The 15,015-nt window shown below is 45.8% G+C and overlaps 1 protein-coding gene across 6 annotated transcripts in view; it reads left to right on the forward strand.

The window, feature by feature from the left end:
- Positions 1–15,015, forward strand: part of BCAR3 (BCAR3 adaptor protein, NSP family member) — a 250,806-nt gene that overhangs the window by 234,524 nt on the left and 1,267 nt on the right. For all 6 annotated transcript variants that reach the window (XM_049879745.1, XM_049879744.1, XM_049879743.1 and 3 more), the window contains 4 exons: positions 1,896–2,011; positions 7,810–7,981; positions 10,704–10,815; positions 11,098–11,310. In XM_049879745.1, coding sequence (XP_049735702.1) covers positions 1,896–2,011; positions 7,810–7,981; positions 10,704–10,815; positions 11,098–11,310 — 613 coding nt within the window. The remainder of the gene's footprint in view (positions 1–1,895; positions 2,012–7,809; positions 7,982–10,703; positions 10,816–11,097; positions 11,311–15,015) is intronic.

Genomic DNA, 15,015 nt, shown 5'->3' on the forward strand with positions numbered 1-15,015 from the left:
GACCTGCAGGGAGAGTGACCAGGGTCCAACCAGACCTCTATCAAGGCTCCCCTTGCAACAGCCCCCAAGGAGGTGGAATGGGGAAGAATGGGCAGATTCCAGAAATACTCCAGAGCTAGGACGACTAATGTTTGGTGGGCAGAGGGAGGCTGGAAGGCTTCATCACAGGGCAGTTATGCTGCCCTGCTGGCTCCAGCTCATAGGAATGCTCTATAAGTGTTAGTCCTTCCTCCAGGTCTGTGAGCCCCATGACCTCGGGCATTTTCCCGGGGACCTGATCCAGGCCCTGCAGTGTGATCTCAGGGCCCCCTTGTTCTGTAGCTCAGTCCTGAAGCACGCAGGTGTCAGCGCTGGTAATGCCCCAGAAAAGTGACCAGGGTGACTGTTGTCTACACTGAAGAAAAACAGAGCGGCCTCTCTCTCAGAGCAGGGAGCATGGAATGTCTGCTAGTGCTTCCAGAGCAAAGCTGAATGAATGAAGAGCCTTCCAGTCTCGGCATACAAGAGTGCCTTGATTGAAGGACACCCTGCAGAGGTACTGGGTTTGGAGTCTCTGACAGAGGGCAGCTGTCTAAACAGGGGAGGTGTGTATGGCCTGCCCCAGGCTGCCTTGCCACAGACAAGGTGTAAACCAATTTCCTGAGGTTGGGCCAGAATCTTCCTCCCTTCCACATGGCCTCTGATTCACAACTGGTGTTTTCAAATGGCTTTTGGAATTCTTATGGTTGTTTGATCCTTTGCAAAGTCCGTGAAAAAAGGTGAACTTAGCAGTTGTGTTAGAGAAGGGGAAACTGAGGCCCAGAGAGCATAGCTGAGACCACAGTATGAATTCCACATCCTGTTCTGGGGTCTGCCACTGGATAGCTAATTCCCACATGCCCGTTCCCCCAGGGCTGACAGTGGTTCCTTTGCTTAACTGCAGAAGTTAAGGGTCAGGGTTAATAATACCATCTAAACTTCCAGATTTTTGTGGCCCATTACGAAGACATCTGGACTGCTCACACACCAGAAATAATTACAGTCAGGAGGACAACTCCAGCAGGTTAAGGAGCAAAATTGTGCCATGTCCTCCGTGTGTTGGTTGGGCCCTTGTATCTGCTAGTTGCATTACATCAGGGTCTCTAGAGGCATCTTTAGTACCGTTTCAGAAATGCACATTCAGTTGTAGCTATAAATTGTCAACTAACCTGATTCCCGTAAACTGTGATTACAAACTAGAATGGAATGGGGTGAGACATAATAAGATGGAGAGAGAAACAAACAAACAAAAGATTTTCTTTAAGGAAAACCTCTCAGAAGAGTGTTTTTGTGTTTGAGAGCTCGGCTTTCAAATCACTGTATACGTTTTTAATAGTTTCCATACGCCTGGCGTATTTACTGAGCCCAGGAGAGGCGTAATTACGGGTAATAGCAGCCAGCCGTGGCTGTTAAGTGAGAACATGAATGGCGAAGCCCACAGGAGAGGAAAGCTTGGACGCATTTCTGCTTTTCCACCACAGGGGATCATCGTTGGGCTCCGCACACATGCAGCCCTGCTGTTGGCAACAAAACGTGGCAGCAGGATCCAGCCTGTGTTAGACAAAGGCTGGAAGAACTCAGCTGTTCTCTGGCTGAGCAGAAACACCAAATCTGCAGGGTCTGTAGACTAATTTAGAAGCTTCCCCTCCCCAATCTTCCTTTTTAACCCTGGGTTTTCTATTTCAGTGTGTGTATTAAAATCCCCCAACTATCATATAAAAACAGCTTTTGCAGATGCCATTACTCTAAAAAATAAATGCAGCAAGTAAAGGGTATCCACACTGTTCCAGTTTAGTATACTTCTTTTCACGTGCTAAATTAGTGGCTGCAGCAAGCCCACTTCCTGAACAATATATTTGAACTTTTGTTCCTGACAGGTTGCTAGGATACTCGAGGTCTCTGAAGAGATGCAGAGGAACATGGGCGTGAGCTCAGGGCTGGAACTCATTACCTTGCCATTTGGACACCAGCTGCGCCTGGACATAATTGAAAGGTGAGCATTCCTGTCACCTGCATTCCAGACCCTCTCAGCTCGTGGCAGGCTTCGCAGAGCAGCAGGCTTCAGAGGGGGAGAGAGGCACAGAACCAGCCTGGCCCCAGAAGCCACCGGCACGTCACTCAAGGGTAGTTTTCCCAGAAGCATTAGCCAGAGAATTCCTGGAGATGTACAAAGAGACTCCGCAGAGGAAGGCAGGGAACAAAGAACACGTTTCTGTCCCTGCTCTAAGAGGGGCTGGATGAAGAGAACAACCATCATCTGAGGCCGGGCATGATTTGCCCGTGTGAACAGAAGTCACAAATTCTGTGAGTCTGGGGCAGGAGCAGGGGGTTCGGCAGACAGATGGACACTCCGAGTTCTTGAGCTACGACGGCTTTGTCCCTTCCGAGTTTAAGATTGCTTTAGGAATTAAGCCAGAGTTTGTGGGAAGGTGGGGGAAGGACAGGGTCCGAATGTTTTCTTTAAGGATTGGACACATGGGGGAGTCGAGGCCAGGGGTGGCTTTGCCTGTAGGGTGCTCTCGTGTACTTGGCCCCCACCCTCTTCTCCTGAATAGCTAGGACATTCGCTGTCTTTAAAACACACAGGTGTGAAATAAGACACGGTGAGGCATGTTTTTAAGGAAAAAAGTATGCACTAAAGTCTCATACTACCACCAAAGCTGGCCTTTCTGACACACCAAAAAATGACAGTTGATTTGCACAAGACTACCTTGTTATCTGGAGCCATGGTGGTGCAGTGGTTAAGAGCTATGGCTGCTAATCAAAAGGTCGGCAGTTCAAATTCACCAGCCGCTCCTGGATACCCTATGGGCCAGTTCTACTCTGTCCTGTAGGGTTGCTATGAGTCGGAATTGACTCAACGACAACGGGTTACCTTGTTATCTGAAGTTTTTTTTTTTTCCAACAATTTTCCAGTTGCCATGACTGCCCGCCCATGGCTTTCCAGAATGTCCTAGGTGACAGCACTGTCCAATGCAATTTCTGTGATGGCTGAACATGTTACCTGTATTGGCCATTATGGTAGCCACTAGCCACATGTGGCTACTGAGCACTTGAAATGTGGCTAATGTAACTGAGAACTGAATTTTTTATTTTACTACTTCGTTTGAATAGCCACATACGGCTGGTGGATATCTCGGTCTTAGGATGTCAGCCCCTAGAAAGTAAACATGGTGTTTCAAATAGCACTGGGGGTGGGGGTGGGGCGTGGGATGTGATGCAGCTGCTTTTGAGGTTAGTTGGTGATAAAGCAGATTTTAGTAAAACGACTCCAATGCCACTGTTGCTGTGGCTTCAAAGCCACAGATGCATCCCATAGAAAGCACCCAGACTGCTGAACTGAAGACTTCTGGGAGGAGGAAGGTTAAGAAGCAACCATGCTGATGGTTGTTCAGGCGCCCGTTGCCACTTGTCATTGAGTCGCTTCCAACTTATGACGATCCCATGTGTACAGAGTAGAACTGCTCCATAGGGGTTTTAAGGCTGTGACCTTTGGGAAGCAGGTCGCCAGGCCTGTCTTCTGAGGAGCCTCTGGGTGGGTTCCAACGGCTAACCTTTTGGTTAGCAGCCTAGCACGTTAACCATTTGCACCACTCTGGGACTTCTGTTCAGGCACATCTGCTGTTTAATGCCTTTGGGGAATCATAGGAGGTCCCACTTCTGAATTTTCTTCCTCTTACTGATCAGACTTTTTTAGATTCTCTCCAGGCATCCCCTGCCTCCTCATGTCCCAGGGGCCTGGTTTCTCAGCTCCCATAACTTCCCCTGTTGGTGTCTGGGCTGAGCGGTCATGGTTTCCACAGAGATGAGCTCACACTTCCCCATTCTTCATGCCATAACATACCCTTCAGCCTGAAAACTCCCTAAGTTCCAGGCCAAAGCTTAAGTTATCAGCATCACTAGGTATGCTGGGGCATGTGTTCTAAGCTCAGACTGAAGGCTTGGGGCTTCTCTCTTGGCTGTCACTCCTATCAGCAGCCGCTTCTTCCGTCTCCTGATTGCTGCTTGGCTAGGATCTGGCTCCTTAGCTTGTTTCCCACCCAAGGCTGGCTTGTGGGATCTACCTACTAGAATCTGGGTGGTGGTTTTATTGATTACAGTGTGTCTACTAAATAAAGTTCAAGGTTGTAGGGGTCCTGAAGTGTCAAATGGACATTACCTTCTTATGTTGACAAGTCAGATACGAACCACCTTTATTCTTAACATACCACCTTGCCCGTTCTAAGCACACTGAGCTGGAGGCGTCCACTAGCACTGGCGTGCCACCCATGTGTGGCCGCTGGAGCAAGCTCACTCCAAAGACTTGCCACCCCACTGTGGTGCACACAGGAGCCTTAGGCAAAGGCTGCTGGAATGAATGGATAGACTTACCCATTAACTACTGACATAATACCAGGTTTTAAAGAAGGAGAACCTGTCATTTATTAAGGACCACTAACCCGTTGTCATCAAGTCAATTCTGACTCAAAGTGAGCCTACAGGCCACTAAAACATAGAAAAAGAACTCTCAGTAGTGAATGAATCAGTTGAATGAAACATGGGAAGTTAGTTTACTTTTAGTTAAACAAAACCAAAAAGCCAAACCCAATGCCGTCAAGTTGATTCCGACTCATAGTGACCCCATAGGGTTTCCAAGGCTGTAAATCTTTACCGAAGCAGACTGCCACATCTTTATCCCATGGAGGTTTTGAACCACCGACCTTTCGATTAGCAGTCGATTGCTTTAAAAAGAGATATCTAAAATGTTTCATTCAGTGTTAGCATTTGGAAAACAGGTGAGAAAACTCTTCAGTAAATACAACAGATAAAAATATGTTAGGCCAATTAGATAAATGCAAATTAAAACTATGATGAGATTCCATCTCACTCCAACAAGGCTGGCATTAATCCAAAAAACACAAAATAATAAATGTTGGAGAGGCTGTGAAGAGATTGGAACACTTCTACACTGCTGGTGGGAATGTAAAGTGGTACAACCACTTTGGAAATTGATCTGGCATTTCCTTAAAAAGCTAGAAACAGAACTACCATATGACCCAGAAATCCCACTCCTCGGAATATATCCTAGAGAAATAAGAGCCTTTACACGAACAGATATATGCACATCCATGTTTATTGCAGCACTGTTTATAATAGCAAAAAGCTGGAAGCAACCAAGGTGTCCATCAACGGATGAATGGATAAATAAATTATGGTATATTCACACAATGGAATACTACACATCGATAAAGAACAATGATGAATCTGTAAACATTTCATAACATGGAGGAACCTGGAAGGCATTATGCTGAGTGAAATTAGTCAGATGCAAAAGGACAAATATTGTATAAGACCACTATTATAAGATCTTGAGAAATAGTTTAAACTGAGAAAAACACATTCTTTTGTGGTTACCAGAGGGGGTAGGGAGAGAGGGTGGGAGAGGGTAATTTACTGATTAGATAGTAGATAAGAACTACTTTAGGTGAAGGGAAGGACAACAGTCAATACAGGGGAGGTCAGCACAGCTGGACTGGACCAAAAGCAAAGAAGTGTTTCCTGAATAAACTGAATGCTTCGAAGGTCAGCGGAGCAAGGGCGGGGGTTTGGGGACTATGGCTTCAGGGGACATCTAAGTCAATTGACAAAATAAAATCTATTAAGAAAACATTCTGCATCCCACTTTGAAGTGTGGCGTCTGGGGTCTTAAATGCTAACAAGCAGCCATCTAAGATGCATCAATTGGTCTCAAACCACCTGGACCAAAGGAGAATGAAGAACACAAAAGGACACAAGGTAATTATCAGCCCAAGAGACAGAAAGGGCCACATGAACTAGAGACTACATCATCCTGAGACCAGAAGAACTAGATGGTGCCTGGCCACCACCGATGACTGCCCTGAGAGGGAGCACGACAGAGAACCCCTGAGGGAGCAGGAGAACAGTGGGATGCAGACCCCAAATTCTCATAAAAAGACCAGACTTAATGTTCTGGCTAAGACTAGAAGAATCCCGGTGCTCATGGGCCCCAAACCTTCTGTTGGCCCAGGACAGGAACCATTTCCGAAGCCAACTCAGCAGACATGGATTGGACTGGACAATGGGTTGGAGACAGATGCTGATGAGGAGTGAGCTACTTGCATCAGGTGGACACTTGAGACTATGTTGGCATCTCCTGTCTGGAGGGGAGATGGGAGGGTAGAGGGGGTTAGAAACTGGTGAAATGGTCACGAAAGGAGAGACTGGAAGGAGGGAGCAGGCTGACTTATGAGGGGGAGAGTAAATGGGAGTATGTAGTAAGGTGTGTGTGTGTATATATATATATACATATAAGTTTACATGTGAGAGACTGACTTGATTGGTAAACTTTCACTTAAAGCAAAATAAAAATTATTTTAAAAAAATATGTTAGGCCAAAACACACACTCACGCCTTAAGTCTGTTATTATGACTAATTGAGAAAGATAAAAGGAAAAGACAGGCTTAAGAAGACCAACAGGCAAAATTAAGCAAGATATAGAGGGAGAGACATGTACATAAAACTACGATTTACTAGGTGCCTGCCAGTACCAGGCACTTTGTTTTTACAAACCCACACAATCTCTTATTTCTCACAACCACCCTTGATCCCATTTTACAGATGAAGAAGCTTGAGGAGTGAGGGAGTTAAGTAATAGCCTACGGTCACAGTGTAAGCACCATACATACATACAAACATATACAAACACTCTCAGAGACAGCAGGCAATAATGCTCATTACTCATTTAACAAACAGAAAAACAAGTAATGCTAGGCACTGGTTGAATCACTGCCGCCCTTTGCTCCAGGAGAGAGACCACAACACACTTTGGAGTGGAGAACATCCTTAGCTTGAACTTTCATGACAATGTGGCCACAGAGCATGTTGTATTTTAGTAACCATAGCTATGAATTGGGGCTTCGCCTGTAGCACTTGTACCATGGCCTGGAAGAAATTTCCTGGAGATGATCCTGGCCAGTGCAGCAAACTCCCCGGTCTGTGCTGTCAGCCACCAACAAAGGAGACTACTCTCCGACCCCATTAATATTGGTCCTGTTGTCATGTAAAGATCACCCTGCTTCCTGTCCTGGGTCTAAGAAGTTGACCCATGTAGTTCAAGATGAGAAAAGGGCAGATTGTTAGAAATGAGATTTAGATTTTATTAGGGTCTGGCCCTATAGGCGCATTCTGGCTGGTCAGCTATTCAGTCTTTGTCTGCATCTCCATTCACCTTTTAGCCTCTTGACCAGGCGGAGACACCCCATCCTCATCTTCTCTTTCCTTCCTTTGTTCCCATGCCATGCCCTGTCGTCTTCCTGGGTCAGGCATCTCCTCTCATTTTCCTGCCCCATCATTCCCCAGGCCAGGGGGTTCAATGGAGTGGCCCAGGGCCTCCCAAAGGATTCCCGGTATGTGTGTGTTGGCGGGGGCGGGAGGGGTGGTCTGGTGTCTCCTTGGACCGCTCATGGCAGGGGTGCAAGGAACCACATGCACCCTGAGCAGCTTCATCCCAGGAGGGTCCTCATGCCCCCAAGTCTAGGCCTGAACTTGGCCCTGTCGTGTTCTTTCTGCCTGTACATGGCACTGTCTCTGAGGTCCTGCTGCAGCCAGCCTGGTGGGGACAGTCTCTCTGCTGAGACCAGCTATCCAAACCTTCTACCTGCTGGCACATTTCATAGTGATAGCAGCAAATAGTGCAAAGTCAGCCCTTTTTGTGGTCAGTTTGGCCTTTGGTTTACTTTTCTCTAAGACCCGTTGGCCCTGGGCCTGACCGCTGATCTCCTCCCTCTCAGACACAACACCATGGCGATTGGCATTGCAGTGGACATTCTGGGCTGCACGGGCACTTTGGAAGACCGAGCAGCCACTCTCAACAGGATCATCCAGGTGGCAGTGGAACTGAAAGACTCCATGGGGGACCTCTATTCCTTCTCAGCCATCATGAAGGCCTTGGAAATGCCACAGGTACGAGACCACTTGCTTTGTGTGGCCCCACAGGCCTGTGCATAGTTATTGTTCTGTAAAGAGGTTTTTGAGCCCCTGTGTATCAAATCACAAACTGTTTCAGTCCATCTCAAAAGGTAAATTGAATCTCAACGAGCGCTGCTTAGATTAGGGGGCAACTGAGCGCAGCGTCCTGAGTATTCTGGCTTTGTTTTCAGTGGATAGTTGCCGGTGGCCCACGCTTGCTCTGTGATGTCTAGGAAGAGGAGTCATCCTCAAGAATATCGATGCCCCCAAAGAACCAATCAGCATGATGCATCAGGGTAAAGTGTGTTGCCCAAGAGGCTGGATCACCAGGCATGTGGGCAGCTTAGGGGAATGTCTGGGAATCAGAGACATGGAGAGAGCTTCTGAGAATCCCTAGGGAGGTATTTCTTAACATATGGGTCACCTAAAACAGACTCTCCTGGTAAAAAAATATTCCGATTCCAGGCCCACCTGACACATAACCCCCTAATTTTTTTTATTAGAGTTTCTGAAGTCAGACTTTTAAATTTATCTGCTTTGACAGGGTGGGCATCGAACATGAAAACATGCATTTGAAATCAAATGGGCCTCACAGAAGTCCTTCCTGTTTTCTCGTTGCTCACAGTGGGCTCTCCCTTTCCGTTCTCCCAAGCCCTAGGGGCTTTGAGGACTTGAGGACAAGGTTATGGTCTTGCAGCTGAATCTGCAACCAGTAACTCCAAAAACACCGGTCATTGAGCTTGGCAGTTTCATAGCCCCAGATTGTACCCAAAATCCTGCCAGGCCTTTGCTGATAATCTACCTTTGCCACTGGGAAGACATCGTGTCACAACATGGTGGGAACACAATTTTCCTGCATTAAAGCAAGATCACCTTAAACACGAGAAGCTGAACGGCCTCATGGCTTTTAGGGGAGAGGTCAATTCCAATTATAACAGGAATTTTTTTGGGGGGGTCAATTCCAATTAACATATATCTCAAGAGCTATAGCTTTCTAAATCTTTAGGTATACTGGAATTCTGTAGGACCAGTATTTGAAATCAGCAACCTAGAAATTCACAAATATTTTCATGATATACTGATTTCTGCTATAATAGGCTATTCAGGAGTCATAATATTTTATTCAGGTGTTTCTAATTTGCACCGTGTTTATTTCCTATCATCCCAAACCGGCTGTCACACTGAGAGCTGAGCTAGCAGGCGAAGCTGACTACGTAGCCCTCCAGCCCAGAGCTTCCTGAGCAGTAAAGGGAAATGGTTTGTGGGATCATTTTGTGGCTGCCGTCCGTGACATCGCACTCAGTGGTTAAGGACTTATTCCAAACCACCTTCATGCGCCTTCACTGGCAGCTCCCTCTAGCAGCCTCAGACTCTTCTAGAGTCCTCCAGGACATTCAGGGCCTGAATGAGCCAGGGCGCTGCTACGGGAGGGAAGTGGGCAGAACTGGAAGACTGGCAGGGGAAACCCAAGGTGAGATTCGTGTCCCTTCCAGACGTCATCATCCAAACCTGCACATATACTATTGCCACATGGGCCTCCTTCTTCTCTCTGCTTTGAGGAACAAGGGCTTCTTTCAGAAAAGAGGAAGCTGTAGGGGCAGAGAGGGAAAGAAGCAGGAGGCTGGGGAAAGAGGGCACCACGGTGGGTGGCCAGAGAAGACCTGCCACAGCCTTTCCTCCCAGCAAGTCTGCAAGTGTGAACCCCTTCTCACCTTCCTCTTGGTGTACATGGGGAGCTCCTAGAGGCCCAGGAAATGAATCTCAGCTCTACCACTTTTCTCTGAGTTTTTTTCCCCTCTCCTCTGTAAAATGGGGCTTTTGTGAGGATTAAATGAGATTCCTCGTGTGAAGTACCTGGTGCCAAGTCAATATTAGTGCTCTTTTTCCCTCCCTTATTTCATGTAGAGAACATAAGACACTTAGGCTTGCTGGTTTTATGGTGTGAGCGGGGGATCATGTATCTCATAGCAGTCACAGTCAGCTGAGTATACTGATGTTGACTAAATTGTCCCAAAAGAAATGAAAAGGAATGAGGAGTGGCATCATGGGGTCTGGGCAATCTTCTATGTGGCACAGACATTACTTACAAGTAACATTAACCTGCTCTACCTTACATGCCTACATTCTTACATCAGAACAGCCTCTAGGGAGGACAGCTGGCAATTCCCATCAACATTTAAAGGACGTGCCCTTTGATCCAGCGGTGCCCCTTCTGGAAATGCATCCTCCAGATATTTCCACACATGAACACACTGGCAAAAATCTTTACTGTGGTAATTTTGTAATAGCAAAATATGTGTAAAACTCTTGTCTATAAAAAACCTATAGAAGACTAAATTATGGTTTATCCATAAAGTGGAACACCATGCAGACAGTTAACAAAATGAGGCTGTTCTATATGTACTAAATGGAACGATTTCCAAGTAAGGAACAGTGCTGTTCCAAGAAGTAATGTGGTGTTTATTTTCAAAAGATGTGTGTGTGTGTGTACAGATATACACGTGTGAGAAGCTGATGAGCGGAGTTGTCTCTGAGATGGGCCGTTAAAGGGATGGTGGCGGGGGGAGGGTTTGACATGAGTTTTTCTCTGTACACTCCTTGAACTTCTTTGACATTATTTCACTATGTCCATTTCTCACTTATTCCAAAATTTAAGCAAAAAGGCAATTTTGAAAAGAACCTTTTCCAAAAATGGTAACAGCTTGCTTTCTTCCAGATCACAAGGTTAGAAAAAACATGGACTGCCCTGCGGCACCAGTACACCCAAACCGCCATCCTCTACGAGAAACAGCTGAAGCCCTTCAGCAAACTCCTGCACGAAGGCCGAGGTGAGCGGCGGGGCAGTGCGCACAGCCCCGGCGGCTGCCCGCTGGCCTGTTAAGTGCGTTAGGTCGTGTCTGTTCTGGTTTGAGTAAAGCATTTGGCTGGGCATGTGAGGAGGCCCGGGCTTGTCTGCAGGATTGCTGACAGGTCACCAAGCCTTTTCTCTGCACTGTTCGCTGCAGGTTTGCAGTGGCTAAAACAAGACACTGGCTGCCAATTGCCTCATTCTGTGCTTAACTTTGAGGAAAAATATGGTAGGGAAAACTTCCCTCCTGTTTGTTTTTCAGAATCCACATGTGTTCCCCCAAACAACATATCAGTCCCATTGCTGATGCCTCTTGTGACCTTAATGGAGCGGCAGGCTGTCACTTTCGAAGGAACTGACATGTGGGAAAAAAATGACCAAAGCTGTGAGATCATGCTGAACCATTTGGTAACAGCCCGACTCATGGTGGAGGCTGCGGACACCTACCGGATGAATGCTGAGAAGATCCTGGAAGGTAAGGGCTGTTTTTTTAAGCTGCTGTTTATGTTATAATTGAAGCGAATTGAAGGAATAAAAGAGCATGGATGTCCTCATTTAGAAAAAGACCAAGTAGGAAAGGTTAAGGCCTGGGTGTTCCATTTCCTATGTGACTGATCCATTGCTTCCTCCTAATTCCTAACAGACTCCAATCTCCTGTTTTTCCTTTCTTCTATGTCTTCTGCTCTGCCAGTGGTGTAGAATAAACAAGAGAGGAAGGGTCAAGAAAACTGGTCAGCTTGCGTATTGTTGGTATCTCTGATAAGCCCTACTAGAAAGGGGATGGGCCAACACTAGAAGCTGGAGTTTTATCTAGGCTTCATTTCCCTGCATCCCTGTTCTCTCCCCTGTAACAATGGGGAGTGAGCTCCCTGGGAAGTGCTGGGCAAAGTGTTGTATACAGTGGCCACAAGTACTATGGTAACGAAAGCAGCTCCCTCAGCTTGATAAACATTTATCGCAGCCCTAGTATGTGCCCAGCACCGTGTTAGATGAATGTCCTCAAGGTGCTTACAGGCAATGGAATGAAATAAAATGGACACTTCAGCACGTTGTGGTACGTGCAGTGGACCATGGGAGCACTTAGGAAACAAAACATCTGGTGAGAGATGCAGGGAAGCACCTGGAAACAACTTCCTAGGAGAGCACCTCCATTGATTGGTAAAGGACAAAAGATGGGTAGCCAGAAAACTAGAGATGGGGATTTCAGTCAGAGGGTACACTAGGAGCAAAGGCATTGAGGTAAGAGCTTGGGAAAAAATGGGGAACCTCAAGTATCTGGGTTTGGACTCAATGTAAAGTGTGACAAGAAATGGCCGAGTAGGCTGAAGAAGGAGGTGGATACAGCATGAGAAGGATCTTTCCATCAAAGACAGTGGCTGAGGAAAATCCAGGGAAGGGTTTTGAGGGAAGGCATCACATGGTCAGATTTAACGTAAATTACTCTGGTATCTGTGTGACGGTCTGAAGGGCTGAAGGCTTGCAGGCAAGACCAGTCAGGAAGCAAGTGCGAGAAGGAATGCTGTACCAAGGCAGTCTTCAGGGCTGTTTTCTCTTCCTGGTTATATAATTTTTAAAATTCTTCAAGGGCCCACAGTTTGACCCACGAAGTCAACTATATGGGGTGGGGTAGAACTATATGGGGCAGGAGGGGCCTAATCATTTCACCCCCAAAAGAATGCTGTTGCATCAGAACCAGAATGTAGAGACTGGAACAACTGGTACTGTGTCTGCTGGAGTAGGCTTGAGCACCACATACCTGTTTCAGTTTTTCCCTCAGAAAAGCTCTCCAGGGTTGGCAGTGGGGACTCAGCCAATGACAGCACAGAATTCAATTCAACAGATATTAGAATACCTACTTATGTAAAGCCAGTTTATTACACTGGATGTTACATAAGCCAATATATTAGGCTGGCTTTTGAGAGAAGTGTGCTCTACGCTATTCTTTAGACGAATCTAATGGTATTTCTCAGTCAATCCTGCTACAAGTTTATATAGCAAGTTTCCATTGCTGGAAGTGACTGTGACCCAGTAAGGGCAGAGATCTGCTTAATTTACCAGCATATCCCCAGCACCCGGCCCAGGGCAAGGGTTGTAAGCATGTTACCTGACTGAATGGAAGTCATCATTTGGCCTCTGGCTGCTTCTCTGTCAAGGATATTCTGTCATACTAGGAAGGATGGACTAAGAGGCTTCTAATGTCCTGTCTGCCACCCAGATCCTATGATCCAGTAGTGGGGATACATTTAATGACAGAGAAGGCTACTCCAGAAATAATAAACGATGAGAACCACAACTCCTTATAGCTCTTTGGCTAGAGGTTTCCTCTTCTTAACAGACTTGCCTGAGCATTCCTGGCCTTAAGTAGACTAGATCTTTTCTTAGACGGAACAGAATAGAGTTGAAAAACAGATCCACACATATGGCTGTCAACTGATTCTCAACAAAGGTACCAAGGTAATTAATTCATTGGATAGTCGTTCAACAAATGGTGCTGAACTACTGAATATCCAACTGCAAAAAAGGAATATTGATCCTTACCTCATACCATACCCAATAATTAATCCAAAATGGATCACAGACTCAAAACATAAGAGCTAAAGTGTAAAGCTTCTATAACTTAGGAGAAATTTTTTGTATCCATGGGTTAGGCAAAGATTTCTTGGGACACAAAAAAGCATGAAACAACAGAAAAAATTGATAAAGTGAAAAATTTTTGCTTAAGAAAATATAAAGGCAAGCCACAGACGAAAATATTTGCTAAACATGTATCTGATAAAGGACTTGTATCCAGAATATATATAGAACTCTTACAACTCAATAATGAAAGAACAAAGTTTGAATAAACGAAATATTTGAATAGACACATTAGAATACCCAGCGAACCCAGTGCCGTTGAGTCGATTCCGACTCATAGTGACCCTACAGGACAGAGTAGAACTGCCCCATAGAGTTTCCAAGGAGCGCCTTGCGAATCCAAACTGCCGACCCTTTGGTTAGCAGCCGTAGCACTTAACCACTACGCCACCAGGGTTTCCACATTAGAATAGGTACACAAATAATACAGCGAAAGACATTCAACATTATTAGTCATTACCCATTGCCCTTAGTTGATTTCAACTCATAGCAACCCTATAGGACAGAGAATTGCCCTGTAGGGTTTCCAAGGCTGTAAATCTTTATGGGAGATCTTCTCCCGTGGAGCGGCTGGTGGGTTCGAACAACCGACTATTCAGTTAGCAGCTGAGCACTTAACCACTGTGCCACCAGGGCTCCTATTAGTTATTAGGAAAATGTAAAATAAACCACAGTGCGATACCACTGTGCAATCACTACAGTTAAAAAGAATGGCAATACTAAGTGCTGGTGGCATGTACAGAATTGTAATCTTCAGATGTTGCTGGTGGGAATACAGCGGTGGTACAGCCATCTTGACAACAGTTTCTTTAAAAGTTAAACATATTTACCATAAAGCTATTGCTGTCGAGTTGATTCTGACTCATAGTGACCCTACAGGACAGAGTAGAACTGCCTCATAGGGTTTCCACGGCTGTAAATTTTAGTTTTTTTAATCTTTATGGAAGCGGACTGCCACATCTTCCTCCCACGGAGCAGCTAGTGGGTTCAAACCACTGACCTGAGAGCTTACCTACTGTCCCACCAGAGCCCCTTACATTTACCATACCAAAAAACCCCAAAACTAAACTCATTGCCATCAAGTCAATTCCAACGCATAGTGACCCTACAGGACGGAGTAGAACTGCCCCTAGGGTTTCCAAGGTGTGGCTGGTGGATTCACACTGCCGACCTCTTCGTTTGCAGCCCAGCTCTTATCCACTGTGCCACCAGGTCTCCATATTTACCATATGACCCAGTAATTCCACTCCTAGAGAAATGAAAACACGTGTCCACACAAATACTTGTACACGCATGTTCACAGCAACATTATTTATAACCGCCAGAAACTGGAAACAATCCAAATATGCCTCAGCTGGTGAATGGATAAACAAAATGCGGTATGTCCATATAACGGAATACTACTCTACAATAAAAAGGAATGAATGACTGGTAACAAGCAACGATAGAGAATAATCTCAAAAACATCATGCTAAATTAGAAAAGCCAGACCCAAAAAAGTACATATTGTTCAAGTCCAGGTATGTGAAATTTCTAGAGAAGGCAA

The sequence above is a fragment of the Elephas maximus genome, chromosome 3, assembly GCF_024166365.1.
Source record: "Elephas maximus indicus isolate mEleMax1 chromosome 3, mEleMax1 primary haplotype, whole genome shotgun sequence".
Classification (NCBI taxonomy): Eukaryota; Metazoa; Chordata; class Mammalia; order Proboscidea; family Elephantidae; genus Elephas; species Elephas maximus.